This window comes from Saccostrea echinata, unplaced genomic scaffold, assembly GCF_033153115.1.
Source record: "Saccostrea echinata isolate AGI-Se365-2 ecotype Australia unplaced genomic scaffold, CSIRO_AGI_Sech_v1 ptg000054l, whole genome shotgun sequence".
Lineage (NCBI taxonomy): Eukaryota > Metazoa > Mollusca > Bivalvia > Ostreida > Ostreidae > Saccostrea > Saccostrea echinata.
In genome coordinates this window covers 43,098,021-43,125,424 of record NW_026889803.1, presented here as the reverse complement: position 1 = coordinate 43,125,424, position 27,404 = coordinate 43,098,021, and the positions used below count along the sequence as shown (strand labels likewise).

At 32.6% G+C, this 27,404-nt stretch overlaps 1 protein-coding gene across 1 annotated transcript in view; it reads left to right on the top strand.

The window, feature by feature from the left end:
• LOC133171584 (E3 ubiquitin-protein ligase AMFR-like) overlaps positions 1 to 26,380 on the top strand; it is a 41,612-nt gene extending 15,232 nt beyond the window's left edge. Inside the window, exons 8-13 of the mRNA XM_061306362.1 lie at positions 12,088 to 12,269; positions 12,625 to 12,734; positions 19,063 to 19,188; positions 21,387 to 21,571; positions 22,782 to 22,886; positions 24,670 to 26,380. Of these exons, the coding sequence (XP_061162346.1) occupies positions 12,088 to 12,269; positions 12,625 to 12,734; positions 19,063 to 19,188; positions 21,387 to 21,571; positions 22,782 to 22,886; positions 24,670 to 24,829 (868 nt within the window). The 3' untranslated portion in view covers positions 24,830 to 26,380. The remainder of the gene's footprint in view (positions 1 to 12,087; positions 12,270 to 12,624; positions 12,735 to 19,062; positions 19,189 to 21,386; positions 21,572 to 22,781; positions 22,887 to 24,669) is intronic.
• The last annotated feature ends 1,024 nt before the right edge of the window (positions 26,381 to 27,404 follow it).

The window sequence follows — 27,404 nt, the reverse complement described above, 5'->3', positions numbered from 1 at the left end:
TTCTGTACTCTGGTGACCTTGATCTGGTCATAGGAGACCTTGACCTGTGAATTGGTGATCTTGATCTGGGCAGAGGAGATCTTGACCTGTGCATTGGAGATCTTGACCTGTGAAAAGGTGATCGATGCCTTTGAAAAGGTGATCTTGTTCTATAGGGTGGTGATCTGGACCTTCTTGGAGGCAGTTCCCCTCTAAAAGAAGGTGATATAGATCTACCTCTTCGTGACCTCCATCTGTAGTCTGGTGATGGAGATCTGTAAATTGGAGATCTACCTCTCCTGTAGGAATCATAGCTTGAATTCCAACTGCCTGGTGACATAGGAGGAGAACTGTACCTAGGATACCTCTCATAAAAACTAGGTGCACTATATTCACTGTCATAATAGTAACTCCTATCCGATCTTGTGTCTCTTGATCTGTATTTGTCAATGATTACTGACTCATACCTGTAATTTGGTTTGTATTGACTAATAAATCTATTTTCTGGAGATTTTTCTCTGTATCTTTGTTGTCTACATCGTAAACAAGTACAATCAACATTCCTCGATTCCATGTCATTATTTCTGGGACTCCACCTCCTACGAGTTGAATTGGTCTTTTGTGTTGTTCTCTGATTTTCTTTTTCCTCCATCAGTTTTGTTGATGTTTTTCTTAGTGTTGTGTCCTTTTCTTTGCTAGTTCCAGTTGTCTCTGATCTAGCATTTTGTGACACTGGCTTTTCCTTCTGTTTTGTTGATGAATTTTGTGACTGATAATTTTTACCCTCATCAGTTTTTGTGGATGGCTTGATGCTTTCCTTCATAGATTTTCTTGACTGAGTTAACTTAGATTGTGTCTTGAGGGGTCTTGCTGGTGTTGCTGTGATTCTCTTTCTAACTATCTGGCGTGCAACTGATTGTTCTCTTGTCTGTCTTACTACCTTTTTCTGTCTTTCAATTATCTTCTCTTTCACACTAACAACAGCTACAACACTTGAGACAAATTTCTTTACCTCTTTATCTGAATGAACAGGGTTTTTACCAAGAGTGTCTTTGGATGTTGAAATTTCTGCTTCTCTAGAAGTGTCAGGTTTGTTTTTGTCTTGTTTGGACATAGCCAAGGTGTTTTTGTCTGAAGAAGTTGATGAATTTTTTTGTTGTAGAAATGTGTCTCCTACAGTCACAATTCTTTTACTGGCAGTCTTTTTTCTAGTAGTATGGAGTGCTTGTTCAGATGGAATGGATATTGGCAAAGAATTTTCTGTGTTTTGATAAGTTGAAGTTCTATTTCCTTTTTTAATTACTTTTGTTTTGCCAGTGCTGATGTACCCCTTCTGGTTTACAAAATTTACTTCTGTTTGCTCACAAGTTTCTTTTTCATGTGAATCTGATATGAATTTTATTGGAGAAATCTTTGTTTTGGGTCTTTTTGGATCATAGGAAGCATCAAAGCAATTATTTTTGTCTTTCACTTTTGATTGTTCATTCAAATTTTCAATCGTTCGTAGACTGTTGACATTTTCTCTTTCTTCATCACATTCTGTTACACTAGCGGCTCTAGTTTCCAGACAAGTTGATACTTTGGAAGAAGGATCCTTTTGATGCAAAAATTCTGAACTATCAACAGTGGGTGTTGTTGTTGTTTCTGTTGTATTTTTCTTCTCTTGTTTTACATGTAAAGAACTGGACTTTTCTATTTCTGTTAGGATCTCAGCAGGTTTCTTTGAAATAGCATTTTGCTCAGTGACCTCTGGAGTTGGAAATGCATCCTCTACTGGTTCTTTTTTTACATGAATGTCTTGAACATTTCTTTTTTTATTTTGTTGGTCTTTGTTTTGTTGATTTGGTAATGGATTTGAGTTTCTAGTTTGTTGTTTTTTTGTCGTCTTGTCAACTTTGTTATTATCAGCATCATCAATTTGCTCTTCTTTTACTTTTATGTTTTGATTTTGTTGTCTGTTATAGCTTAGTTGCTTAGGTTTTTCAGTCATGAGGGATGAATCATGATTATCAATGGGAACAGGAGGAGATACTGGCTCAGTTTTGATTCTCATGGGCATCAGTTCAGGGTTTTTTGGTATTTCAATGTTTAAAGCTTCACTTGGTTTCATAAGTTGCTGCCATGTCTTTCCCATTCCATTTGAATGAGTTTTCTGTGATTCTTTTCCCTGCAGACTTTCTTTTGTTGAGTGGCTTGTCTGAGTATGTGAATTGTTCAGTGCTGTTGTCTTGAATAGTCCACTGGAGGTTGCTTCATCATGGAGTTGTAGATCTTCCCAGATGTTCCGATTGCCGTCTTCTTTATTGTTCACCTTGTCACTGCTGTTCTCATTCATTTGAATGTTTGAAGATCCAGTTAGTATACTGTTGTCTATTTCCCACACTGGTTCTTCCTTAATGTTTGTTAACATCAATGGCTGAGCTGTATCTTGCTTTTCCGAGTCCTTTGTGGAGAATCTGTCATTTTCTGTTTTCAATTTACTTTTTATATTTGAATCATCTTTCTCCATTGATTTGACCTCTGATGTCTTATTGCTCTGTGGTCTTATGCTTTGTTCTATGTCCATATTTTCTGTTTCTGTTGTAACAGCATCATTTTGATAGTTTACTGGAGAGCTAAACTGCTTGTTGGATTTTGAAGCATTCTTATCATCAGGAATCGATTTGTTTGTCCTATTTTTTATGATCACTGGTCTTGTTAGGAAGTTGAGAAATTTACAATGAGCATTTGCTTGGTTGACTTCAGTTGAATTCTCAAAATTAATAGCTTTTCCTCCAGATATCTTGACTTCACTTTCAACTGAATTGTCATTTTTTACTGTGACTGTCTGTTGAATGGGTTCACTTTTGGCTGTGGTCTCTTTAGCATCTTTATATTCAGTTGTTGAGATATCTTGAAGTTTTGGAATTTCATTGACACTTTTATGTACTTCCTTGTGTCCATTATTATCAGAGTCTTTAGATTTTGGAGAGATATTCCTATTCGTCAAGGGGTTCTCAGTTGTAGAAGTGTTTGCATCATGGTGACTTGTACATTGTTTTGCCGAGTGCCTCCTGCTCCTGACAAGCATAGGCAGATCTTCATCTAGCCCCTGATTTTCAGCAGAATGATTTTGATTTGTTACTTCTTCATTCCCTAATGAAACACTTTGATGATGATCTTTTTCACCAGCCTGTTTTGATTGATCTTCAGTACAAGACACAAGATCTTCTAATGAAATTCTGATGTTTGTCTTTGTCGGGTGTTTTTGTTTAGGGGTGTTTGAATCTCCAAAGGAAAAACGTTTTAAAGGCTCAAATGCTACTTCTGACTTTTTTCTTTGCACACTCCTGTCAATTTTCTGTTCCTCTACTCCTCCCTTAGATGTATCTTTAGATAAGCAAGTATTTATTGGATCCTTAGCAGTATTTTGGCTTTGCTTCCTTTCTTGGGTATGACTGTTCAGCTTATTTTGAAGGATTGTAGAGGCAGAATCTGATATTTCATCTCCAGTCAAATTGGTTACAGATTTTCTTTCATGAGGCTTGGAATCTTTTTTAGATTTTGAAGATGACCTTTTCTTTGGTAAGGATTGTGTCTTTGTCTCTTTATTCTGTTCTAAATTGTTCTTTATATTATTGGCAATCACTTGTAAAGTTTTTTCAATGCCAGGTGGGTATCGAGCACTACTCTTGAAATCTTCACTTGACTTTGGAGCACTTTCAGACCTTTTCCTACCTTCTACATTTTTAGCACTACCACTAGATTTAAGTTTTCCTGGTGCAGAAGTTTCTTGATTCATTTTTGCACTGGATGTGAAACCACTTACATTTGTATTCAATTTATGTGACTTTTCATGTTTGTTTTCCCTATTCAAGCTGTGTTTAGTATGTTGTGAGATGCTGGTGTTAGCTTCAAATTGTGTTGTAGTTTTTGTATATTTCTCGTTTTGCAACAATTTGCTGCATTGCTTATTCTGTTTTGTTTTTGAATGAGCCTGACTATGTGTTTGTTGTTGCTTCTGTCTATCTAATTTGTGCATTTGTTTTTCGGAGGGTAATTTCTGTGAGTTTATTGTTTGTAAGTTATGTGAGGGAGTAGTATCAAATGATGATGTACCATGACTAATGTTACAGAGGTTGTGTCCAGAGCTTCCAGGGTGAACCCGAAGTGATTCAGATTTAGACTTGATATCTAACCTGGAATCAACCATACCTGCCTGTGATTGATTTACAGAGCTAAGATTTAAATGAGAATTGTTTAAATTTGACACATTTCTGCCACCATTCATTTCTGATTGATTGACAGTGGCATTAAGTTTGTCATTGGCAGCTGATATCGCACAAGGATTTTGTCCTGCCAAAGATCTGTTCCTCCCAAACTGTGAATAATCATTTGTTTGTGACACATTGAATTTCCTTGTAACATTCTTATCTCTGTTTCGTGAGGCACTTGCAGTCACATTGGTTGCCTTTGGTACTGATGGGGCACTATTATAAGGGTGACTGTGAACTCTCTGGTGAGAATATTTGTTGACAGTTTCATTGAGTCTGTTTCTCTTGTAAGCTGTAGGGTTTGATATTATTTGTTGGTTTGTTGAATAATAAGTCTTCATTCGCTCTTGATCCTCCGTTCTACTTTGGTGATCTAAAAAGGAAAAAATAGGAAATATTTATAAATGTTGCATAGTTTAACAAATAGTTCAACATGCTGCCTAAACCATTCAGTATCTTAGATATACAGTCAAACCTTGTTATCTCAAACCCAATAAGATCCAGAAAAAAATACTGAGATATCTGATGATTTGAAATATTAAGATTAAAATACAGTAAGAATCAAAAGCCTGAAAGGCGTCAATGACATCGAACATGAAAAACAACTTCAAAAGTTCTTTTTAAATTTGAGCATTTTTGAAGAAATTGATATATTGCTATTTTCTTTCGTGAATGCATCAACTGACACCTTTGGTTGCATAACTTCTGGTGGCCCTTTGATGGGATGCTGGCTAGATGATGTTTGAGCTCTGCTTGATGCCATAAAAAGTGGTTGGGGATTTTAACACATTTTGATGTACCTTTGGTAGTAGAGAGATATTGAAGTTTGAGATAACAAAGTTCAACTGTACATGTAGTACATATATATCAAATATGGTTTAAAATTGATACATATAATTTATATCATATAAAATTCAAATAGTCATAATAATTCAAGGGTATTAAACATCAACTGAGACATTTTTTAAAAAATATGTACAAAAACTTCTTTTCGTTAATTTCAACAAAAAAAATGTCTGCATAAATAGGAAAATATTCCTGTTGTAGTAATTTCTTTCAGGTGTAACTGATAAGCCTATAACCTCTTAAATAAAAAAACAAGTGTGCATCAATTTAGTTTGGTGAAAGAGCAAGGTTCACAAAAATCTTTCTTTGGTCCTGTAATGCACTGAAAATTTAATGCTAGAAATAACTTTTGGACACGTACATGGTGAATACATGTCTATTTCAAATAACAAAATTTTCTAACCAGTAAATGTATTTTGATGCTACGAATTTTCACTTTTTTTTCTAAAATGGACAATATTTAATTAAAGCTGCGTTTTTCATTATTTCCAATGCAGCACAATTAATCTCAAATCTAAGAAATATAAGTACATTATGACAGAAGTGTAACTGGAGTTTACAAAATAAGCTTTTCTATTTATATATATATTTTTTTTACTGAGTGGTGTGCATATAATTCTTTTTTTAATGTATCCATATTTAACAATTTTTTGTAAAATTCAACAACATGGCAATTCATAAAGCTAATTATCCAATACCTAGAGTTTCACAAGTTTTTTAACGAGAAATGAAAGCATTAATTCTTTTTTTAATCCCAAAATGAAAAATCACCTATGGTAACATTTGATTGGTTCATAGACAGGACCTTTTTTGCATTAAGTAAACCAAGCTCTTTACCCAACATTTCCAATGCTTACACTTGTTCTGATAGGTAATATACAGCATTCATGTTACTAAATGGGAGTTAGATGTAATGCAGATACAATATGTCATGTATAGCAAAAGTTCAGACTATCTTTGAAATTATAATAATTCATGTGTTACATGTACATGGAGTTTAAAATACAGTTAAACCTGTCTAATCTGACATACAATGGGACACATATTTTGTGTCAAAATAGACTGGGTTTTGGATTACACAGTTCTAAAACATAGAAAACAGTAAAGTAGAAATGAAAATAAAGGTCGGAATTCAAATTGAATCAAATTGCACAGGTGTCACAGACAATTTTAAGAGTATTGACTTGTTGACTTAATTTTAACTCATACATATCCTCAAAAGAGCCTAAATTAACTAGAAAATTTGTTTTTACCAAAAATACTGTATGTCACCCAGAACTGTCCTTTCTCCATGGCAGTCATTTTGAAAATTTTAAATGTTGCATGCACTTTGTTATTATCATTACTGTGCTATTCATTCAAACAATATTGCTCAAGCCATCTGCAGGACAAAATTAGGTAGAACAATAATCATATGTCACTCGACTTTGTTCAGGATGACATATATACTTTTAGAAACTCAACAAATTGTTTTTAGCATAAACAAAAAATTTGTCTTGGGTTTGTCAGGTATATTTGAATGACATTCCCTCTTAAATGGATTTTGGAATACCATGTGTATACTTATTTGAATGAAACTGAAATTTTGAGCTGTTAACTGTCAAAATGTAATTTATTACATTTAAACCACACCATATTTTGTGTTTCTGAATATATTAAAATAAATACACACTAGTAAAGGATTTTGCTCATTATGGATTTTGTATTCATGTTGAAATGGAATGCATACTTTCACCATTTTTTCCTCCAAGAAAGGAAGGTGAATTATCATGTATGACATTTAATCATAGTAAAAAAATTGAATTCTTTTATACTTTACATTTGCCAATATTGTTTATGACTTGCTCATGAACCCTAAAGGTTTTCTGAGGTCAAAGGTGCAATGCTTCTTGTCTTATTTGTCAAAGATTCTAATGATCTTGATTATGAAATCATTTGGGAGACTTATGTCCAATCCTCATCTTTTCATATATGCAGATTGGTGAATAAAAGGTTGTTAGGTCAAAGGTCAAATGTCACAATGAGATGTGAATACTTGATATCGCAGTTACTTAACTTAATGGAACTCTTTTGCGGTGGAGGTAGGAACGTCTGTTGGCTGGGGGCAATGTGCTTTTGAATACAATGCAAGATCGATCATTGTGGATTTTATAAGGACAGATAAGGAAAAAATACAAAAAGCGAAATATCTTGCTGAACCTTCGGTGAACCATTCTAGTAAAATTTGAGAGGAGCTAATCCCCGTGTGTTACATTTTTTTATGATACTTTCACTAAGTGGACTCTTTTAATTAAATTCAATCATTTCTTTCTGAAAATGGTTACCTTTGGAAACTGATAAAATATTCTAAACATTCATAATTAGACAACCTACTAATTGGGAGTTCAACCCATGGCAATACATTGTAACTTTCGGCATACTGATTGTTCAAATCATTTGATTGTCACTATTGTAAACAATTTTGTATGCCCTGGTTATCATGCGAGATTTAGAGCTTCCTCGACTCTGCTGCAAAAGAGCAACAGAAGTTAGATAACTGTGAGGAAATCGAGATGCCACGTATTGCCATCTTTCGAGGACATAAAATCCTTATGTTGTCATCACTCTATCTATACTCACTGGATAGGAATAGCAAACAAATCTTTCTTAAAGGTTGTCAGATCAGAGGAGTAAAAGTCAAAGGTTACCCAACTGCCATAAACATGTCAAGTGTTCTTTACTGCTGATCTTTATGTCCATTCATGTCTGTTAATGGGAAATGTAGTCAATTAATGAGAAACTGTCGTATAGTTTTCTTTTCTCCTTTTTTTATTCCTACAGAGTTAGCTCTGACAACCAAATAATTCTGTTTAAAAGATAAGGAAAGGAGGGGGTCACATGCCTTTGAAACATTCATTCCTTATTTTATCAATGGAACTCTTACTCAAAATGTCCCACCAAAGTTTGTTGCTCTTTTAGCCTATTAACATTTTCTAATTTTTTATGAGTCTATCATTCATAGCTAGTCTTTTTCTTTTCATCAATTTAGATGTAGGTCTACAGGACTTCAAACAAAGCTTTATGTCCAAAGTTGTTGCTCTTTTCAGTCACATAGTCTCAAATCTGGAGCCTAAATTTATATTGAACTTGAATTATGAAATAATGGAGCACATTACACTTAAAATATGGTGCACATACTGTATATACCATGTATACTCCCCTATAAGTCAGTTGTAATTTTCAAGGTTATTTTGGAGGGATTTGCTATAGTACTGACTTAAATGCGGGTCAACTTTTTGCAAGAACCAGCTTACAATTTCAAATCAATGTTTTAACCTGGTTTAAGTATTTTTTTTTTTAAATGATGCCAATGTTTAATTTTAAATCATTAAAAAAAATAAGTAATGCACACTTAAGATAAAAATAAAATTATTGAAATATGTAAATACTTGTATTTCATGCGAGTATACGGTAGTTAAAATGAGATATCTATATAGCTAGAATTTAATTATTTCAAAGACTTTTTTATCTCTTGGATATTACCGGTATGTACATTATTAAAGAAATTCATTTAAACATAAAAGTAAATTTCTTTGAAGTATTAAATGTATGCTTTGCAAGAATCTTGTAAAATCATAGATTTTGTCAGAAGTGTGCGAGAGAAAAGAATGACAACTCTGGATGAGAATTGACGTCAAACCTTTTTTTAGCTGTTACAGCTAAGAATTGTTAAAATTTGTGAAAAATTATTCATTCAACTAATAAACAGTACACTGTCTTAATAAATGTGTTGTGTTTGATAACTGAGTTGTAAAAATTAAGTGAGGAAAACAGATAAAACTTTGTAAGCTGCTTTCATAAAATGATGTAAGAATAGTTTTTTTGAAAAAAAGTATCATCTTATTTAGTTATGCTATATCTATGAATAAAATACCTAAATGGGAAAATTAGAGGATAATGACACTATAAAAATTTTATAGTGTCATTATCCTCTAATTAAAATGTCATGGTACGAATGACTGGTAAACAGTGTTTGAAATAACCGTGTGCCTGACCGCCCGAGACGCACAAATTTTGCCGCGGGCTAACAGATTTGCACCTATTAATGCCCAGCTGGACTTGTTCAAATTTCCCATTAATTACAATTCACCAATTTGTTTAATCTCTCCCAAATCAACTAATGATATTGGTAGCAAAGTGTTACAAACAAAAAGGTAGAATTCGTCAGCCTATAGATTTGAGATCAAAGTTTTTATGATCTGACCCTCTTCACATTATTGCAAAAAACAAATTTAGACAATTATTTCTCAGGCTAGCAGATTTTTTGCAGGGCTGACATCTTTCATTAGCAGTCTAGCTTAATTTACGGTGAGTTTCAAACACTGCTGGTAAACTTTGTAGCATTTAACTTATGACCATAATTGATGACAATTAAGGGAAAGCAGTCATATACACTGTAGTTTGTAGAGTGATATAAAGATGTTTTATACAAAATACATGATTTGTGAAAACAAGAGCAATCCTTTTTGATGGAGTTGACATACCAATCCCCTCAGTTTGGTTATGAACACATAAGCTGGACGGTTGGATGCCATGTTTCCAGCAGGTTAGGCATGGATAGAGTGTACCTTTGGTCTGATTTCGCTGGGTGGAGCTCTTTTTGGGTGATGGAGTCTGTGTCTTAGATATTCTCCCTACAGGCCTTGCTGCAGGGGAAACATCTCTAGACACTGTTTGGCTGGTTTTTCCTTGTATTTGCTGCTGCGGAATACTTCGATAGCTCTCTGCTGAAACTGTCTGATTTGGTTTTGTGGGGGAAGACTTTTGAGGTGAAGTTTTCTCCTGTAACATTTTGGCTAGTGATAAAAGATTCTCCAATGCTTCACCGATAATGTCCTCTGGATTTCTGCCAGATTCCTGGGATGTATTTCTGTTACCTCCTCTGGTAAGTTCTTCCATCTCTTTACTTTTAGCTGGTTACTCTTTCTGGAAAGAAGCATTTTTTTTAACATTTTAATTTCCATTGAGTGTTGGCATATAACAGGTAAATCAAGACCGAGTTCCAGTCCTACAAGATTCTTAATCCTCAGCATAGAAAATATGAATCTGTTAAAAAATTCTCATTAGTTTTTAATGTTAGAAATATAGGAGCATATAAAAGTAAAAGTCTTAAATAGCTGGAGTCTATTAAAATTTTATGCAAAATTTCCAAATTTAGAAAGCTTTTGTTACATGAAACATCAGTAATTCATTATTTTACAACTACACATTCTAATCAAGCCAATAAGGTTTTTAATAACTGCTGTACATATTCTTTAGATATACAGTAACAGCTAGTTAATGTTCTGACAAACTCTTTCTTGCTGAACATACATATACTTAACATATACTTAATATATAAAGTTTATATACTATTAAAATAGACTAAGTACATGCAAATACCCCCCCCCCCCCCCAACTCCCTCACACCCACACCCACACACAAAGATAAGTAAAAGCGGAAGAAGAAAAAGATTACAGATCCAACATTGATAAACATTAATTATAATTACTACTGTAATGAAAAGTGCATATACCTCAAAGTTGTTAGTCCAGACTCCAAGCTCAGTAGTGAACACAGGTAGCAGATTTCTGTGAAAGTAAGTGGAGATGGCTGTTACGTACTGCACAGATATATATGGTCAGAGTTCCTGATCATGTAGGTCAGTTTTCCTGCTGCAGTATATAAATAACATATGTTACCCTATGACCTCTTATATTTATATGCTACAGGTAGCCTGCAGCTTGTTAGGAGTTTCTCCCTTGAGTGTGATCTGATAGTTAGCATAACATGTCAATTAAGGTTACACTACCAATTTAATTACAAAAATATCCGTAATTAGATTACCCAGGACATTACTTATGTAGCTTAAGGCATAAAAACTTTCCTTTTAGTAAGCCTTTAATTGCTTTATTGTGAGTTTCAAATTAATTACTTTAAAAGACTGTAAATCAGTGGCTTGGGGTAATTTATGATTTGAGCAAATTTTCTTGTATGGCATCTGTTAAATTGATATGTTTTATTCATTGTCTATTAATTGAATTGTTTACCAGATGGTCTTAAAATGTAAAAAGTTGGAAAACTTACATCCACACCAACATTCAACCCATAAAATAGGGTGAGGGTTGGAAAACGCCCCCCCCCCCCCTTTTTTGTGCTTGTGAAAGATTTTCAAGGTAACACTAACAAAATCAAATATTTTTCTGGCAGCCCCCCCCCCCCCCTTCAAAAAATGCTACTACATGCCTGTAAATGGCCATGTTTCTATGCTTGGATATATATAGTGGTCATTTCATTTTAATCTTGATCTGTCTGGCTACAGAATATTTTATATAATATCAATGACCATATAATATCAAAGTCAATATGGAGAATTGCGTCCTACATTGGTTAATTACTGAATTATAAATGATGGTCAGAGTTCCAGAGGTATTTAGCCAGAATTCCCACTGCAGTATGTATATATTAATAAAATATGTGACCTTCTCAGTCTTCAAACCTCAATATTTATACATATGTTAAAACAGCTCTCAAGTAGTTGTGATCTCCTGACATATCACATTACCTTACATACAGTCAGACTATTAATGTACATTATTTATGTTTATCTGTGTACAAGGCAAGGGATAAGATTTTTAAGCCTAATTTTTTTTCTTTGTTGGGTTTCAGCATAGTAATTTTGTAAAAACTTTAATTATTAATGTACTTCACTGGCTTGTTGGGTAAGGGTGGGAGAGGAGGGGGGAGGGAATTTATGGTTTCAGCAAATTCTCTTGTCTAAATTTTACACTTCTAAAGTGCGAAAAGTTATATAGTCTTTTAAGATTGAACTAGATGGTCATTTAAAATTTCTTAATTCACAATCATTTAATCATTAAGCAGAAATGTTTCTCTTAAATAATCTACATTTATTAAGGTTACAAATCGATATTTTCCAATAATCACTGATATAGGACCTATTACTGATTCAGGATCTAAAATTATTTTCAGTTCCTGTCTGAGGTCATGGTTGGAACAAGACACCTCCTGTCCCACCTGCAGAATGTCCCTCAATGAGGGACCACAGGTGAACCCCAATCTTAATGTCCTAGATGAGCGTGGTGCTGCACCACCCCAACCCCCTCAACAACAGCCACAGAACCAATTCACCAATCATTTCTTCCATTTTGATGGTATTTTTTCATATTTAAATTTATAGATTTATGTTCAATTTAGTTTATTACATACTGTATATCAAAATGTAAATAAAATCAGATAGAATAGGGTAAAAATGAGAATTGATGCTTTTTTGAGCAACTATATGTCAACTGCTTAAACCAACTACATCTGAGGAAAAAGAATGCTACACACATGGTGTATCTTAACACTTAACAGCTAGTAATCAGTACCAACAAACCATTAAAATGCATTTTCTTATACACAGAAAACATTTTATTGTGAAAGACTTTCCTGTGAAACTTGTATGAAATTTATATTTGTTTTGTATATAATGATGTCAGTAAGAAATTAAAAAAATTTCATTGACAGGGTCAAGATATGTTAGCTGGTTCCCCAGTTTCTCTGTAGAGGTGACACATACCCAGTTATTACCAGGAGGGCGACAGAGACCAGTCCAAACCTCACAGCTGGACAGTATGGTAAAGCAGGCTTACACAAAATGCACTCTGTACTGATACATCCATTACTATATATAGTCTTACGAACTTGAGGATTTAATCTAATATTTGAAGCACTTTATTTCCTCCATAAGAACCCATGTAGGAACCCACACCACATTTAAAAAGTTTATCTCCCCTCACCTTTGGTGTACATGACAATTACTCAACAAGAAAATTGCCACTAGGTCACAAAAACGTCAGTTTAAATAAAAAATAACATTTTATTCAAAAACAGCAATCTATACAATTTTTTAAGTATAAACAACTTACAATTGTACATCATAATCAATCAAAGTTAGATCTATAATATATTCACCCCTTTTTTCAATTTTTCTCTACATGTCACAGGTTCTTTATCGAGGTTAAATATAGTATTATGAATTTTAAGATACAGAACAATACAGTAGCAAAAAGATAATTGTTCAAGTGATCATCAACATGATCAAACAAGCTTGCATACACTTAAATTTCTGCAGTCTCTACTTACCAGTGGAGGGGACATTTAATTGGAGTAATATCCGTAAAATAAAGTGCTGTAATTTTCCTTTTAAAGCAAACTTATACCCAGGTCAAAGTGACCATGACCGAGGGATAACTATTAATCAATATCCTTATAAATACATTCATCATCCGGTCCATATTGAGCCATAAAATCTTAATGTATTAATCTTGGGTGTTAACATGCAATGTCCTTATTGACAATGGATTAATAAGCTAGGTAGTATTCACATGGTATTCGACATCAAACATAGCCCATTTATTCACATTCTATAGAAATAAAAGTAGATTTAGTGGTTGTTATGTAAGTTTTGGAGACCACTTATGATAACTGTGACCTAAGTTAATATTCTCAATGAGCCTTTTATACTTACTCCCTTTAAATTTCCAAAAGTAGATCAATGCATTAAGTAATTGTAATTAACTATAAACAAAATGGTGAAAAATTTTCATCACAATTTTTTGAATTTTTATTTAAAAGAGTTACTCATCAAATAAACACTTCCAGCATATAACATGTATAAGACATACTGTTTAAAAATTGGGGGAGGGGGTTTAAAATTTAAAATACCTTTTTAAAAAAATTCCATTCTTCTTTGTTCAAATTAATTCCATCACTGCCAAAATTGTTAAATCATTTATTGTCCATCCACCACAAAAGCAAAAAGAGGGTTCTCTTAAGCGTTTTACACACAGTCACACAGATTGATAACTAACAAACATGACAGCAAGAGCAATAAAGAGCCAATGGGGAGGTCAGTTGCCAGATTTAGATATGTGTGTGTAGTTCACATTAGGTGGGATGGTCAGCTTGACATGTCAAGGTGAGGTATAATTGTACCCTAATTAACTAATAACCTCAGGCATATGGACACATATCTATCACATTAACTGTTCCAGTTAATAAGGATGGTTTCTGATACTTTTGCACAAATGTACTAGACATTGAGATGTTAAAAATTTAGGATATATGTTTCTTTCCTTCTTACATTAGTAAACTTGGCATAGAAATGGTACAGACCTGTGGACTAATTTTTGAACAAACTGAGCAGCAAAGGACTTTATTCTGTAGTGGCCAGTATCTGCCCCCAAAATAAAACTTTGATGGAGAAGTCTTTAATTATGTTCTAAACCAGGTGGATATTTGCAGACTTCAAAGCATTAATTATTTTTATCAACTATAACATCATTAGTTAGATATGACGTCAATAAAATGACGTAAATTCCAAATTGCAATGATTTTGAGAGAAAATAGCGTATTTTACGTCGGTATTTTGATTGGAAATTACCAAGCGCAGGTCTGCTCAGACTAGATCTTTTGATATAATGTGTAGAATGATAATATCAATGAAATATGTGAATATGGTACCTGAGCAGGCTTGCGCTCTATAAATACTATAGTCAAAATTGAACAAACTCTGTGCATTTTGGCCTCTATTTTAAAAATAACGGAAATCCAAATAGTTTGTGACCTCACAGAGACAAGAAAGGCCAACTAATTTTTCCAATTTCATAATATATTGTCTTAATTTGGATTATTTTATACAATATATGCACTTTTTCTCATTTCAAGAGATTTTCAAAATTTGACTATTATGGGGGCAGGAATACGCCCTTACCGTATATAGTTCTTTCAAGTATTGATAACTTTTTTAATTGCTTTTCAATTTTACTCTAGAAATGAATTTAAAGTTCAAGCAATCAAAAATCTTAAAGGATTTTTTTAACCTAATGTTAAATTCATAATAAGAGACTTATTTATAGTATATCAAATAACTTTGATTTTCCATTTTGGGGGGGGGGGGGGGGGGGGGGGGGGCTTAAGCTTTCCTGATATAATACATGAGGTAACACAATTGATATCTATACATCGTTTTAATTAGTGTATTAGTACATTCATGAATCGAATATACATAAATAATATTAATAAATGGACAAAAAAATGTTTCAAATTACAAGATATTGAGATATCTATGGACAGACTCATTCTCTGTTTTTATTTGCCAACAAAATCTCTCAACTATCCGGTCTGGGTATATTATCCAATAATTGATCTTCCGAAGCAGGAATTATTTCTTAACTAAATCACAAACATCATCAACAAATAATCAATAACTTGAAACCAGTTGCCTCTAATTTTGACTGCTCTTAATAGGAAAAGGATCAGTGAAGGCCTCTTTTGATTGCGACTCAAATTAGTGGGGAAAAAGTTAACTTGGGAATTATCTCATACTTTTTCTAATGCATGAAGTGCAACTGAATGAGAATAAGTAGCATTCAATTGTGACGTAATAAAGCACTTGTGTTCATGTTAAGAACCATTCTCTGTAATGACTTGAACTTTTATATAGGAGCTGTGGCACGCATAGTTTCAGAATTTCTCCAAACTCTCTAAGATAAAAGTCTTTGATACCGTAAACTCAAATCAGGCAAAAATTGGTTGCTACGTGTCATGGTTACCATAGCAACATGTCCTAAAGTTTGAAAAATGGCATTTTTCACCATCTTCAGAGTCCCACAGTTAACGTTTGCAGCAAAGCAAACAAGTGGCAATGACTGTTTCTGAATGTTGAAGGCCTGGTGTCTTAAATACATGATAAACATGTTTGGTAAATCATCTATAACATACGTTACTATGGAAACAAAGTATTCAAAAGTAATAATTTTGTTCATTTAATTTTATAAAGTCATACACTTAAGAATAAAAACAATTATAGGTAGAAATGCAAGCAAATAATAGAGAAGAGATCCTTGTAACATATACCAAGGACAAAATATGATATTTCGTATAGGTTGACAATGGTTGCCATGGTTTTAATACCACGAAGGGATTTTAAATTTACTCTCTTAGTGTTTTAATCTTATCCTGTCTTTTTAAAAAGCATATTTCTATATAACTGATGATAAATTTTGAAAGGCCTTGGTGTGACCCTAATTTTCGCATTTCAAAAAATTCAATTTTAATTCTTTAAATAGTGCGTTGCTATGGAAATAAGGCGAAAAAACATGCATAAAAATCTGAAAAATACTCTGTTTCCTTGGATACGTACCGTTGTTGGTAGATTCCCAAAACTTTAATGATTGATATATGTGAACAACTAACCTGACTTTCAATTTTGACTATCACCCAATCTCTAACTGGATGCAAAAAGCTGGCACATAGGGTCTAATATTGACAAAAAATTAACAAAATCGAACATTTTCTCTTCTTGGTAACCATAGCAACAGTGTTGTATTTTTCAACAACCTTTATCAATAAATGATATTCAGCTTTAGTTCTACGAGATAAGTACTATTCAAGGTGATTCAAGTAATATTTTTCTTGATCAAAAGGTTAGTAAATTCCTAAAGCAGCAAAAAAATATCACTTTTAACAACTAGTACTTTGTTTCCATGGTTACACTGCAAAGTAACAATTAATCTCAATTTTTCTTATGTTGTCGATGTTGCAAGGTCCTAAGGATGCATAGGTGCCAGTCATGAATTTTATTGTTTTTCCTTACGATAGTAGCATTAACCCAATCATAGCAACAGATTTTGCATGGTGACACTGTGTTACCATGGCAACCATGAAAGTTATTTTTAGAATAATATTGCCAATACCTAATTACATGAGGTCAAATATTTTTCATTGTTTTTCTTACTTTGTTGATTGAGTTTGATCATGTAACATCCATCATTTGTGACTATAGAGCGTTTTTCAGCATTTTTCAGCATCTAAAATGTATTCCAAATGTACCCATGGTTACCACTTACTTAGAGATAAATTCTAAATAGTTTCTTTATAGCATAAGTGGCAACAAGGTGTCATGTTTTTGGGAGAATGGTTTGTTTGTTTTTCTTGGTCTTTATTAAGGCTTAATAAAGATTTAAAGTAGCTGAAAATCTCAATTTTTTCAACTTTTCTGGCTGTTACCATGGCAACCAAGACACATAGCAACGAAATTTTATTTGATACATGTTTCTGTTGTCAAGGTGTAATAATGGGCAAAGTTTCATCAAAATCGGTGACCATGCGTGGCAAAGAAGTTTAAGTGGTTACAGAGAATCGCTATTAATATCTAGCTTCTCCCTAGATAGGAGTTTAAAAATTCACCATAGCTTGTTGGAGGAATTGTTGGATAATATAACCCTCAGTCTCAAGATTTTATTTGCCAAAAAAAATAACTATACGGTTATATTCTCCAACAGTTCCTCTGACGTGAGAATTATTTCATAAATATATTATGAACAAAGCAATTTAAGTCCATCCCTCCATTGTGGAGCCTATAATGGACATTAGAAATTATTAGAAATTAGAAGCAACATACCAGTTGATTTTTTCTACAATTGTCTACTCTGTAATAAACCAATTGTGCTTCAATATCAACAGAATTATGAATTAAACTTAATTCATCATTAGTTAGGGAGGAATGTTGAAGGACTCTATGTAACAGAGGTAGAATCAGGACAAGATCATAAACACTGATAAATTAATCAATGAATTAAAAGTGATCCTATAGTTTTTTTTAACAGTTCAAAGAATAAAATAAATGTTCATATAAAAAGGTTGAATTTAAAAGTTAGTTCAAAAAGTTGTTTGTAAAGTTAGTCCCAGTTCAGGGGAGGAATGTCAGGAGTATGTTGAAGAAATCACAGGAGTCTCTTAGTCTCTCTTTTGCACTCTCTCCCAGTTCCTCCTTTTATACAGAAAATAATGGTCCCAGAGGGTCCCACATTCTGGTTTGTTGACTGAAGTAAACATATATGAATGTGCCTTCTTGATTCGCATACATAACATTAAAGGAAAGTTAAATATTCTGTTGATTGAAGATTATTGCTCTACATCCCAAGATAGATTTCTAGTTGTCCTTTTCTTTGTAGAAGAAGGAAATTTAACTTTTATCCAGATAAATGATTATACTTTATTAAAAACAGTTGAATTTGGAATTGATTTTTAATAATTGAAGTTCATTGTCCTCCATCCAGAAATAGGAAATCTGTTTATCCTGTTTCTTTAGGTGTGGAAGGAAACTGTTTATTTATTATGTAAGAAGTCATTTCACAATCTACTGGTCCAATTTTTGACCTAGTAAATTTAGAGTATTGACCTTTAAAACCATCTAAGAGAAACAGACAAAATGGTATTTGTACACAAATTCTATTAATACATACAATTTAATGTTGCATCTAGGAATGCATACTACTAGATTTTTTAGTTTAGTGTTAAACTTTGCCTTAAAGATAACATTCATTGAGGTGAGCTCTGTAATCTGTAAGCAGTAGTAAATTATAGCGATTTACCACTTGCCTCTGTAATCTTTGGTTACCTATGTTTGTGTTCTACTGCTGTATACAGGCAGACAAAATTTAGTCCCTTTTATCCCCTTGCAATGGAATAAAAAAATTATTGGAGGCCCCTCATATGTATTTTATGCCATATTGTTTAAATTAAAGCACAGAAATTTAATTAATACACTGGTCAATCATAAAGAATTGGTTTTTCTTCGTGTAATCAATAATAAAATTTTGAAAATCAACATTAACAGAGCATCAGACAAACAAACATTTATCCCCTCACAACAAAGTTGGAGGGGATTTAGTAACATGCTTGTGTTTGTGTGTGTGAGTGTGCGTAACAGATTCTGAAGTTACACATGTAATAATTCATATCATGAGCGATATGCTCTTTTATGAGGGAATAATGCTCCGCTTTGTGCCGTCCTTGTTGTGTTATGCTGCTCTATAAAGGCAGTCAAAATGTAGCTGACTTTCTTGTTTTCTGTTGCTGTATTATAAGAATGTAGTTCTATTCTGTTGTGTTTTACAGGCTCGTCAAGTGCAGTCTGTCTTCCCACACATCCCTATGAATGTTATCATTGAGGATTTGAGGAATACAAGATCTGTAGACTTCACCATTGAAAACATTTTAGAAGGCAGAGTTCAAGTGCCTCCTGTAAGTATCATTTGAAGTCAAGGACATGTTTCAACTAGGTCAGCCAAAGATATATAAATATATGTATTTATAAATACTGGGATACATGTATATGCAAAAATCAAAGAATTAAAGGAATAATTAAAGTACCCAGTAATGTGTGAAAAAATTATGTGTATGTTAAAGTGGAATTTTGTGTGAAAATGTTTGAAAATATCTTGAAAAAATTAAGAATTAAAAAAAAAAAAACACCTGGTAGAGTGTGAAAAAAGTATACAATATAGTCATGTGTATACATTTTGTGTGAAATTATTTGCATGAGCAATGATGGGTCACATTTTCTTTATCTTAATTGTGAGGTCCAGTCTGTTTATGGGATAAGGTCATTGACCACTAATTAAGATTTTATCTTAGATGAAATGTAGCTCCTGTATCAGCTGACATTTACTGCAGAGTCTAAAGAGATAAATATCAGAATTGCTAACCCGAGAAATCCAGAATTGATCATGCTCACAATTGATAGGTTAAATGGCAGTCTGTAGGTTGGGAAGTTCTAACTATTTCCATGGCTATTTAGCATAGAATTATGTTCAGTTAGTTACTCATTTAGGTCCTGTGTGTGAAGTGTTACATGGGAATACAAAAGATAAACTGTGTTGGTGATTTCATAGTATACTAAGATACATAATTCTGATATCGGTTTTTGATTTCCTTGAATGGTGGTGTGATGGATACTAAAAATTAAAATTTCTTTAAAATTCTTTCAAAATGCTACTCCTCCCACAGTTTTGGTCTGATTTCAATATATTCAAGTAGACTATACTAAGATACATAATTCTGTGTCTCATTTTTTGATTTCAATAAACTGTGTTGCCATGGTTACTAAAAAATAGAAATTTCTGTGAAATTCTTTCAAAATATGCTACTGCTCCAACAGTTTTTGTCTGATTTCAATAAGATCTGGTACACAAAATGACTATACTAAGATATACTTGTATAGTTCAGGGGTGTGCAATTAGCATCGCCCGACGCCCGGGGCTACCATTTTTGGGGGTCGGGCTAGTGGTTTTCTGCATGCAGGTAGCCCCTTGGGCTAGTAAAAATTAAAAATACCAATGTAATATATGAAAATCACTTCCGGTATTTTCACTCATTTTTGCCATTAAATTCCCAACCAATGAAAAGTTTCCAGGCAGCATGCCCCAACTGTTCGTAAATCTCCATAATCTTATCCATTTTGCAGCACTTCCTGACTTATTTACTTCCAAAAACGATCAGTTTTTTTCTAATCCGAATTTCCTCTATTCCTCTGTTTATTTAAAATAAAGGCAGATATCTCATTAAATTATTTACGATCACTCAATCAACTGAAAGATAAGTGTTATGTGATTTACAAAAAATATATTTCCATTGTTTTCAATAATTTAGGATGAAAAAAAATTGATTTAACTTCGTTTTAGATGAGCTAGTGCAATGCTCAGAAAAGGGGAAAATAATTTATTTTAATTCGAATTTATTTTCTATCATAATAATTTATTTATACATGATTCAATTTAACTAGTGAGAATTAAACTTTAATTTTAAAGAAAATGACCCTAAAACCCTGATTTTTTCAACAATAATCTATTTTTTTTTCAATATTACATGTAGTTGTTAACCCCCCCCCCCCCCCGTTACATTTGGGCTAGTAACTTTTTACTTGGGGCTAGTAACTTTATTGCTGCCACTAGCCCGTGGGCTAGTACTTGATTTTTTTAATTGCACACCCCTGTAGTTCTGTTTGTTGTTTTTTGATTTTGACAGTGTTGCAATGGTTACTAAAAATAGAATTTTCTTTGAATTATTCCTCGTACAGTCTTGGTCCAATTTCAGTAAGATTTGGTACACAAATAAGCTATACTAAGATACATAACTCAATAATTTTGGTTTTTGATTTCGACAAATGATGTTGCCATGGTAATTAAAAATAAAAATTTCTTTGAAATTCTTTCTGAACATTTCTCCTCCAACAGTTTTGGTCCAATTTCAATAACACTTGGTATACAAGTACCCTTTACTAAGGTACACCAAGTACACCAGTAGAGCTTCAATTTCATCAAAAACTTCTGGGTTTTACTAATAATTATATAGATTTTATTAATAAAGGAAAAGCTAGGAATATATAATTATAATCCCTCATTCCAGAATACAGAAACATTGAAATGAATTTTCTTTTGTAGCCTGGTTTAACCACAATGGCTGCTTTGACAGATTCTGAGGAGGGCAGTGATGACAGTGATGCCCAGTCCGGTATCTCACAGTCCTCCAGCAGGGCCCTACAACTGACGAGGCCTGCCGAGGGGGCTGAGGAGGTCAGCAGCATAATGGACGATAATGTCCCATTTCTTATGGAAACAAAACCAAGGTAACAAACTCTACAATTTCAGGAGAAATATTAATTGATATGTTACAAGGTTCCATACAAATAAGCTAGATCTTTTAGATGTACCACAAACCTCAGAACTTACAGATATCACAAATTAAACCTTATCCAGTACTGGTACTATGTAGGCAACCAACACCAGCTAAGTTTTATTCAGTTATTAAATTGAATCAACTGAATTAGGCATAAAGTTTAACCTCTGACTCAATAAATCTAAATGAATGGTTGCATATCTTGTAGTTCAGACATTTAGTTTCTCTGTGCAAAAACTAGAACCCACTATGGCTCACCATGTTGTAGTACTTACTAATTTATCTTGTTTTAGTTGTACTAGGCTAAGCATTCTTTTTAATTATGTCCATGTCATAAGATGTTATCCCTTTCTTTCTTTCGTGATGTCATACCATCACAAGTTTTTTTGGGGGGAGGGGGGCTGTGCTTGTAGGTTATAAGCTGATTTTTTTTATTTTTTTTTTTTTCAAATTTATGACTTGCAAATCAAGATAGAGTTGCAAGTTGATTGACACATTTCTACAAAAGTTGTAGCTCTTAAACTTTGAAAATTTTTTAAACATTCAGCCAGGCTGTCTGCGCATGAAAATTTCATTCTCGCATATTTTTGTATCATTAAATATTATATACACAAATAACCAAAATTCATGAAAATTTTGTCTGGCTTATTGATACCAAACAACATTCCCTGGAAAATAAGGGGTCACAAATGTTTGGTGATCTTTCGTATGTTACTGACTTAAGATTCAGTTTGAGTTACATGTCAATTTCTTATTTTTTGAAAGTTATTGCCCTTTAACTTTGAAAATTTATAATTGAATCCCCTTCAAAGTTTTAGGATTTAGGAATGATATATGAATCAACTTGTCCCTTTTTCCATCTTTCTGTCTGCGCAATCTTGTCCAGGTCATAACTTTTTACTGTATCAAATTGAGAAACATCAGAAACTCATACTTGACAGATCTGATGGGTAATTAATGACCTTTACACAGTCATTTGAGTAAGTTCAAGGTCATTGGAAGACGTTTAAAATTTGAATTTGTGTCCAGTCTAGAACTTTTTTAATATGGAGAAACAATTTGTTTACATCGTTGGTCATTTCAAGTGATATATATTTAAACATACACTGCAGTATTCTGTTGATCAGGGATGAAATCATCATAAATATTCTTTTTTTTAGTGATGAAACTCATTTTACCAGGGGTGGAAGATTTTCAAAGTCTGCCTCAGAGAGAGAAACAATGCTACAGAGTAGAAAAGAACAAATGTTACAGAATGCTAGAAAGTAAGTGAATCCATATTACCGGTAAAATATACAAATTACATATAGGTGCCAGTATTTTTTAGCTCATCAGAGCCAAAAGCTCAATTGAGCTTTTCTGATGAAAAAAAAGCTGATGCCTTTCCCAGATTGTGAAATTCATGTCCCATAGGTCAGAGTTTAGGCCCAAGGTGCATTAAATTTTTGAAAAATTTCTTTTTGAAACAAAATTCACATTATTATACTAAGCAGCTAGCCCTCTTCAAAAATTCAATTCCATGGATCAGGCCCGGCCAGGGCATACTATTAAAATTTATTATAAATACAATGAACCTTATCTTTTTTATTCCTGAACTGCCAGGAATAAATGCTGCACAAATATACAAACAATGATAGTAGGGTCCTACCTAACTGATTCTAATGTAACTGTTTTTGTCACATCAGAGGTCCAGTTTCAAGTAGAATGAAGAATATAAGCCTGAGAAACTCATGATACTCAGGTGACTGTCAAGGCCTTTTAGCCTCTATCTGTAATAGGAACGGTGCCATTTTATCAGTATACCAGTATATCATGATTTTTAATTGTGCGATACTTATCATGATACAGAGACTAAAATACCAGTACATGTATTCAGTAAATAATTATAAATTTGGAAATAAATATTTGGTCAAACTCTTGAATTACAATTACAGGAATTGTTTAAAAAACAATAAAACAATGGCATCCAAACATGCTTTATTAAATAAAAAAAATTGAAAAAAGTGAAGTTATGTTTTCACATGTATTTGTTAGAAATCGAAGAAATTCATTCAAAATCATAGTTAAAAGTATGTGTAAAAATATCATGATATTTTTGGAAAAAAATTGTGATAAACCATGATACAAAATTTCTGGCAATACCCATCCCTGTAGTAATAGACAGGGAAAATCTTTCAAAATCTTCTTTTCAACTGAAGATCACTGAGAACACAAATTCAGTTTGAATCTATCCCAATCAAGAATTTAAGAATTAAAGTTAAGGCAAATGTAATCCTATAAGGGTTGAGACAAATATTTTAGTCAAAAAAGTATAGATAATAAATTAATTACAACATACTCATTATATGGTGCATTGACCTTCAATCCAACCAGGATATAAAAGTGTAAGACTTTTCTGTAAGACAAGATAAACATGATAATCAGATTAAAGATTATGTAAGCTGTCCAGGACGGATGTCAATATACAGAATAGTCACTGACCATTGGTAAAGATTATATTTGCATTGTACATCATACCATAAGACACAAACTTCACAAGTATGCTCCTAGAACAGCGTCAATGGGATCAACTACTCTTTATAAAAAATATAATTAAACTACATGTACTTGAAAACGATTCCATACCTTGTTGCCTTACACAAAAAAAGATTGGTCAAAATTTAATTTCTAATACATTACACAGTAAACCTTATTATTTCAAAGATGATATCTTAATTACTATGATTATGTTGAAGAGAGCTGGAAGTCCCAACCACTTTTTTTTCCCCAAAGAATTTTACCTTCAATATCTTGAACCCTCATATCTTGATGTTTTTTTTCCTCTGTACATTCCACTTCAAGATATGATACAGAAAGTTTGACTGTATAATAAATGAACTTTAGTATTAAATAACATTTCTTTTCATTTATAAGAAATCTCAGGTTTTATGAATACCATCTTTGGACATGAAAAGCGAAAACATCATGGGGAAATTTCTGCCATTTTGTCTTCAAATAAGACAGTGCTTTAAAAATACAAGTTTTCATCTAGCATTTTTGTTTTTATAGGAAATATTTAAGTCGACAAACAAGTTCAGAGAAGGAGGCAGCATCTCAAATTAGTCAAATAAGTGAGTCACCAGAGAACAGTACAACAGGTCAGTCTGAGTTACAGCAGCGACGAGAACTCGCATTTCAAGCAGCTCAGCGGCGGTTTAACAGCTCGTAACTGTAATGAAGACCTCAGTGTTGTGATGTATATCTTGTCAATGCAAAGTTAGAGGGATTAAAAATATATTTTGTACTGAAAATAACAGATTTAATGCTTTAAAGTCTCTATTTTGAAATCACTGGAAGCATCTACTTTCAGTTTTTATTTCAAATATTAATTTATTATTTTTTAATGACTGTGCCCCTGAAATCAGATAAAGGTTTTGGGAATATTGAACTTTGTACTCGGTTTAATGCTTTTGAAAGGTGAGTATCAAATATAGGAATTTAAAACTACTTTTAATGTAGATATTGTAATTGCATGAACTACATTGATCCGTACTTTTGAAAGGCATATTGATTTTTGTAAGTATAGTATTTTTGTGTTCTCCAAGTTTTATGGTACATTGGAATGAACAATCCTTACTGAATTATTTTGTATTTATATGCACTAGCTATCTCTTGTATCTACAAGTCATTCCAATAATGAAATGCTTTTTACATGCCACACATGATTCATGAAATCTTACATCATTTTCTATTATATTGTTTTGAGGAATTATTTATTATAGTAATTTAGTCAGATATATAAAGCAAAGAATGGCCATTGTTAAAAAACAAATCTGAATACTTCATGGGTGTCTACTATAATTTTTTTTTTTATGTACTTTGATTTGCCAAAGTGATAAACTGTGAAAAGTGTTATAAAACCATACACTAATTTTGTCCATGTTTCTAGGTTGTTCAGATTTTTTTTTTTTTTTTTTTGACCATGTGTTATCATATTGAATTATTCTTGTGTTGATAAGCCAGAATTTAACTTGCAGAATTATCTGATAAGACCATTTCTTTCTGATATTTGAGAATCATGAATAATACTAAAATTTTATCTTGAATTTCTCATGTTTAGGGGGGGCAGCCACAGTTTAATGTACAATTTAGCAATTATAATATTGATTTAATCAAACAGGGAACAAATATTCCTTCTTTTGCATGATTTTACAGCTCAGTTAGTTAACCAGTTGATTATGTGTAGAAGTTAATTAATTCAGGTGGGGTCATTTGTCAAATTGCATAGCAAATATTTTCAAAGGGAGATTCCTTCTTTTGCATGATTTTACAGCTCAGTTAGTTAACCAGTTGATTATGTGTAGAAGTTAATTAATTCAGGTGGGGTAATTTGTCAAATTGCATAGCAAATATTTTCAAAGGAAGATTCATATTATAATATGTTATGAGATCTAATATGATGAAAATATTTTTCTCATGCTCTTCCTTATCAAAACTTAATAGGGTAGGAGAAATTTCCATCTATCATTTATTTTTCATTGTAAAATAAAAACATGTTCCTACAAAAGAAAAAAAGAGAAAAAATAAAGGCCACAGATGCTTGTGATTATTTTGTTCCCAGGTAGAAAAACAGAATACACACTTTGTCTTTATATGTATTGTTTAATAAATGCTTACTTTATTTCATGTTGAGATGCATGCAATATAAAATGTAGGAAAGTATGAAAGTCTTGAATATTATCAATTATAAAAATTAACAAAGAAATGAATACAAAAACCAGTCAGGAAGATTTAACTTTTAGGTAGCAATAAATTATTTCAATGTGTGTATGGTGGGGGTAAGGTTGGGAATATATCTACAGTAAAACTCGGTTATAACGAAGTCACTGGGACCTGTGAAATTACTTTGCTATATCCGTATAAGGAAATCGTTAAATTTATATAGTTGGGGATCCAAGAAAAGTTCACTTCATCCGTGGATTCAAAATATCCGTGTTCGTACTAAACGAGTTTTACTGTATATGTCAACTCCATTTATCATTATATATATATATATATATATATATATATATATATATATATATATATATATATATAGGAAATACTTGGAAATATATTGGAAATACTTGCTGTCCAGGGGGGCAATAATTTTGCTATTGTCCAGTCAATATCTATTTCATTAACAGAGCAGACTTTACTTGTGTCACTTCACAATACAGATAAAACCAGGAAAGTTCCAGGATGAAAAGGGAAATCAAATGCTGCCAGTGAATAGTTTAACAACTTATTTTGCCTAATTTACCAGGCCATCTTCAAAATAATGTTTGTTTGCCCTTTCCCGACTCAGGATAAAAAATTGGGTTGGTATTTAGATACATGTAGGTGGAAATTTTTTTTTTTCTCCAGAAAATCTTTAACATATTTGTTGGTGAGATGATAAAATTCAGGAATGAAAAGGGGAAAAAAACGTTTGAAGTTCTGAGTTGGGCCAATTTTAGCCAGTCAGTCAGGAGAGGGCAAACAAAGAATTTTTTAAAGCTGGTCTCATGGGCAAATAGCATAAAAATTCTTTTACAATAGAGGCTTCTTTTTTTTCTTTTTCTTTTTTTTTAAAAAAAAAAAGGTTTATTAGTCATATTTTTTTTATTATTATCGTCATTAAAGAAAAAATAAACTGAGGGATATATATGTTTGAGGGTGTGTGTGTCTTGAAGTATAACTGTCTTTTTGCATTTTTAAATAATCAGGGTTTCGCATGTCGGGGGATAAAAAAAGAAATAAAAAATAATGATTTTTCATCAAAT